The sequence below is a fragment of the Parasteatoda tepidariorum genome, chromosome 2, assembly GCF_043381705.1.
Source record: "Parasteatoda tepidariorum isolate YZ-2023 chromosome 2, CAS_Ptep_4.0, whole genome shotgun sequence".
Lineage (NCBI taxonomy): Eukaryota > Metazoa > Arthropoda > Arachnida > Araneae > Theridiidae > Parasteatoda > Parasteatoda tepidariorum.
In genome coordinates, this window is record NC_092205.1 from 104,433,931 (window position 1) to 104,439,047 (window position 5,117).

At 32.9% G+C, this 5,117-nt stretch overlaps 1 protein-coding gene across 5 annotated transcripts in view; it reads right to left on the reverse strand.

The window, feature by feature from the left end:
* Positions 1-5,117, reverse strand: part of LOC107438914 (uncharacterized) — a 41,139-nt gene continuing 36,022 nt past the window's right edge. For 2 of the 5 annotated variants that reach the window (XM_043052863.2, XM_043052864.2), the window contains exons 9-13: positions 4,485-4,581; positions 4,284-4,364; positions 2,799-2,991; positions 1,084-1,177; positions 32-298 (exon numbers count right to left, since the gene is read on the reverse strand). In XM_043052863.2, coding sequence (XP_042908797.1) covers positions 130-298; positions 1,084-1,177; positions 2,799-2,991; positions 4,284-4,364; positions 4,485-4,581 — 634 coding nt within the window. In that variant the 3' untranslated portion in view covers positions 32-129. Of the gene's footprint in view, positions 299-1,083; positions 1,178-2,798; positions 2,992-4,270; positions 4,365-4,484; positions 4,582-5,117 lie in introns of all 5 variants that reach the window. The other 3 variants (XM_071178027.1, XM_043052861.2, XR_011636253.1) reach the window with 3 other exon arrangements.

Below are 5,117 nucleotides of genomic sequence, written 5' to 3' on the forward strand. Positions count from 1 at the left end.
AGGGTGGGGGGAGGCTGCGTTATGACCCATTTTTCCGTTAGTTATCACATTCTTATGAAAGCCTCTGAGGTCATGAATATTTTATTTCTGGAAGAAATTTTGAAAAAAAAAATGATTCAAAAAAGTATCTTACGGCAAACAGGTTTCGTCTTTGGCAAAGGATTGTAAATTGATGGATTTTCTGACCATTTCCGGGTGAGAAGTGGCCAAATGTTGCTCCGTTTCATAATCCAAAGCAATATAGGAAAGTTTCTCTGTTATATATTGTACAACAAATGAGTCTATTTCGTTTGATAAACTGCGAAAGAGAAATATGTATATAAATAATGCATCTTATTTTGAGACAGTCACGAGCTGCAAAAAGTTGTAAAAATAATAAATTTCGTATTAAGGACAATTTCAATATTAAAAGTTACGTCGGAAAAATAGTTCACCTAAGTTACTTTAACTTTATTAAATTTTAAGCAGTCACTTCCTAAATACAAGAAAAATTTTCATTGCTTTTTTTTATTATATTAAGATATAAAATATTGAAAATTTAGTTTATCATGATCACACAAAAAAATAATAAATTAATTATTATTCAAATAACTTCGTTCGAGTAACGATTGTATTATATTAGTGTATTATTTATAAATTTTCAAAAAGAGAAATTTATTTAGTTTAAAATGTTTATGGCACAATTATTTGTTGTAGGTGAAGAGCAAAACAGTTAAACTCTGTTTCATTATTCCAAAGTTGTTTTGTTTCATGCTTCATTGAAAGTTTAGTTTATCTTATTTAAGTTTTCTTTAAAGTGAAGTAAAATTGAGTACCTTTCGTTTAACTGGGCGAAACGATATTAAACTATTTTTTCATTACTACTCTTTTTTAGGTTTTCTTTTTTTCATTATACTTAATTTTTTTGTGAACGTCCATTTTGTTTCGGAGATTAAAAAAGAATTTTTTTTGACGACTTTTCACTTGTGCCAGCTAATTGAAAAATACCTAAAACTTTGTTCAAACTGAAATAATGCTTAATAATTTATTGAGAAGAAAGAGATAATGCATGTGAGGGAGCCTAATTAGTGTGTAAATAATGACCTTATATGTTTCTGAGCTAAAGCATGTTTCATATGATGAATAAGTCTTTGGCCTCCATACGGTAGTCGGGTGACTCCACTTTCAACAACAAATCCTAAAAATAAATAAATAAAGCTGTTTTTATTTGTATCCCTATTTTTAAATTAACATATTTATAAATAAAGAGGAGCAGTGAAACGTTCATTTTAAACAAATTTATAGATATCGATAACAGTCATAAGAATATGCTCTATCTTACGAAAAATTATCTTTACAAGAAAATTTAAGTTTTGATAAATTTGTACTCGAAATATTTTTAACTTAATAATAACTCGAAATTAATACTAACTCGAAATATTTATATTTTACGTCTCATAATTTGGCCATAAACTGTAGAACCCTCGCCTTCCAATGAAGCAAAGAATATGCATAGGGAAGGAAGGCTATCTTCCATAGATGTAAGGTCCCTAAATGCAGTAGAAAGAACTGACGGTAGAAGTTCTTCTTATGATGGGTTTTTTCTCTCTCCCAATCACTGCTAGGGTTGGGGAAATGCTTTCTCTTTTTAGATATAGTCAGCCTGCTGCTGCCATTTTGCTCAATTTATGAACGATACTGTTATTGAGATATTTATTTGAGAAGTCGTTCTTATGCGCATACGCTGAATCTTAGCACATAGGATGATCTGCTGAATTTTGATAGAGTTTGTCTATGTTAAAAACTCTCCTAGCCATCCGTCTGGAGTAGTGACTGTGACTATGGTTACGAGGCTTAACCAGGGCTCTGGTCGACGAGAAAAAGGGAGAAAGGAGCTCCCCTCTTTGAAATGCTCTTGTTTCCATAGCAAACAGACTTCATGGCGAGGGAGACAAACTACTCGTTGCTCTCCCTATAAGTGGTTTTTCTGGTACAGCATACCGCACCAAGCCATTCCCCGTATTGCTTACGTATTCGGTAAGCTAGACTTCTTCTCTCTACATTTCTTTTTTTACCTAAGTTCAAATTCCGATGATAGACGGTTGATGAAAAGAGTACGCAGAGTCTGCAGCGTATTTAACGCAGCACAGTACTGGCGTTAAATATCGTCAGCGAGAAGAGGCTAGTGTGGGCCAATCTTTTGAGGGGATTGCATTCCCTTTGTGATGGGTTACGAAAACGTCCTCAATAAAGTCGAATAGCTGGAGAAGTTTCTTTGTCTTCTGGGTCAGGTAACAACTGGGGAGTTAAACACGGACAACCATTTATCCTGTTACCCTGTCAATAACCATTTATCCAAATTATTCGACGATGTAAGAAAAACGCTCGAGTATGATTTGCATTACAGCAGAAAGCATTCACTTGTGTTTTTGATTTTCAGTACAATCTGTTGATCGTTTTTTTAACATTAAATATTTCATAAATTGGGTGATATTTCTCTCTTTTAAAAGAATGGCTCACTTTGAGACTTGTTGATGGTAAAACAGCAGTTTTTAAATTTTAAATGTGTTTAATTAGCTAGAGGAAAGAAAGGTACAATAGCAGATGATAAAGCGAAATGAGTGACTGAAAAATAATTCTCTGTTAGCACTTGGCTCGCGCTAAGGGTTTTCTCCATTTCAAGCGCGGAGACGTTTCTTCTCTTACTTCCGCACTGAAATGAGCTCTTTGTCCGAGGAGGTGGAGCCAAGTGCCTGGTGTACGAACTATACTAACAAATCCGGATTCAATAACAGAGATAAAAATGAACAACAACCCACCATCAATGACAGGCATTATATCCATTCTGTCTCCGATATCGACCACAACACCAGTGCTGACATTGTGAGCGTACATTGTTAATATCGCTTGATGAGCCAAGCTCACAGCTTTCACATTCACCTCCTCCAGCAGTACCTTGACGAGGGAATTTTGAGCGGTGATACTCAAACTCCTCGGCAGACACACCAGAACCTATAACATATTTACAAACTCATTTATGATCTAATACATTTACCAATAGGTCTTAAATAACAATCGGTATTTTCTTTGGTTTCAGAATATGCTAATTCTACTAAATTGACATATTCTGGTGTATGTTTCTTTTAGTATGCAGTTTGAGCTGATTCCTTTTAGCGTTCGAAGGAACAGAACAAAATTGTGTGTAAAAATATTATAAGATATGCGCTTCCCTAATTATCCCGAGTTAACTCGGGTATGCATGCATACATTGCAAATATTTATTATCCCGAGAAAACTGGGGGGGTAGCAAAAATTATCAGTATTTTATCACTCTTTTACTAGGCTGGAAGAAAAAAAAAAAAGATAATAATAATCTGCTATGATTGGAAGTTTTGCTGTTGGATTGTGGGACTGCACACGTATTTTGTGCGATTGTATATACGATGACTGCTGAATTTACATAGAAAAAAGATTTTAAAAAAATGGCTTATCACTTCACTGGCGTTTGGAAATTATCACTTTGCGTCGTTTTCTGTTTTAAAAACTATCATACAAAGATTAATATTTAACTTTTTTCATTTGTCCGGGATAGTAAACTGTTGGTAAATTATATGTTTTTTTATGGATAAATTAAAATTTCTGCTTAAGACTTATGTGTTATGTTTTGTTTTAGTTCCTTGCATTTATTAATGAAATAAAAAAATATGTTGACTTTTTGTATTTTTTTTTCTTCAAAAAAATTAGTAAGGTTAAGAGTTGAGTTATCCAGCATATCAGTGGCAGAATAATCGGTGGCGAAATATCAGATGGGCAATATCTGCTTTTTATATCATCGAAAAGTAAACAATTTTAAAAACTTGGAATGATATTTTTAAAAAAAATAGTGTTGATTCTAAACAGATACAAAGAGAGAAATCTGCTGAATCCAAATCAAGGTGCTTTCGTCCCTTTGCCCTTAGAGCACATTCTAGAGTTGAATTGCTTACTCGTCGGCAATTTATGGAATTTTTCAAAATAGCGCCGTAATTTTCAATGCTAAAGATATCATTTGAATAGCCTTTTAAGTAATAATCACGCTTCAATACATAAGAGTTATCGTCTGAAAATTTTATAATTCTTTCACTGTATCCGTAACCATGCATGAGAGCCAATTAAAATTCTTTCCAAAAGCATCATTTAGCAGACGTTTAATTCCATATTCGGGTACGATAAGTCACACATTATTTATTTTGAAAACATCCTGTTACATTTATCTTTTTTTAAAGTTAAATGAATTAAAATTGTTCAATACCTATTCAACTTACTGTGTAGTTTTCCGGATCGACTCGAAGATGTTTGAATATCTTTTTGAAAATCCCCGTTACTTTTTCCACGTCTATGTTGTGCTACAAAATCAAATAAAAGTCATGTCGTTTTTTTTCCTTTTTTTTAAATTCAAAAAAAGAAAGTGGGGTACTTTTTTTTGGGGAAAAGATATTCTAAGCTAAATAAAATTTTAACCAAACCTTTATGATTTGTAGAGATGGTCTTATGGGGAAAGATATGGTCGAGTTTTGCCTCTTCGATGGCTCTAGGGCTTCCATCCCGAATTCATTTTTGCCCCTAAAGGAAAACCAAACAAACAAAAATTATGCCATGAAAATAATTTAAATTAAGCTCAAACATACAAAATTTTTGAGTGCCATAGTTATATTTTTGAAATATAAAATTATGGCACTCAAATTATGGCAATTGAAATATATTTCTGGAAATCCTAGTTAACACTAAACATACCATAACCGGTCAAATGACCGTACAAGAACTTTTGCATCGAAAATGCGCTCATCATCTTATCGTTTTTGCACACTTGACTACAGGACTTTTTCTAACAATTATATACAGTTAATATTCTACTATTATCATTTTTTAATATTTTGTTGGTTTTGAATAACAATTGTCGAATACCTATTTCTACCATAACCGGTCATTTGACCGGGTGAACGATGTATTGCTTTATAAGGATCAGAAATGACGATGTTATGCTTGCTCAGCGTATTGCACTTGATGAGTTGCTCATTTCTGCAAAGACTGTTGCGTAATGAGTTCAATCAGAATAACTGTAAATTAAAACTTCGAGAAAGTAACTAAAATTTTAGATT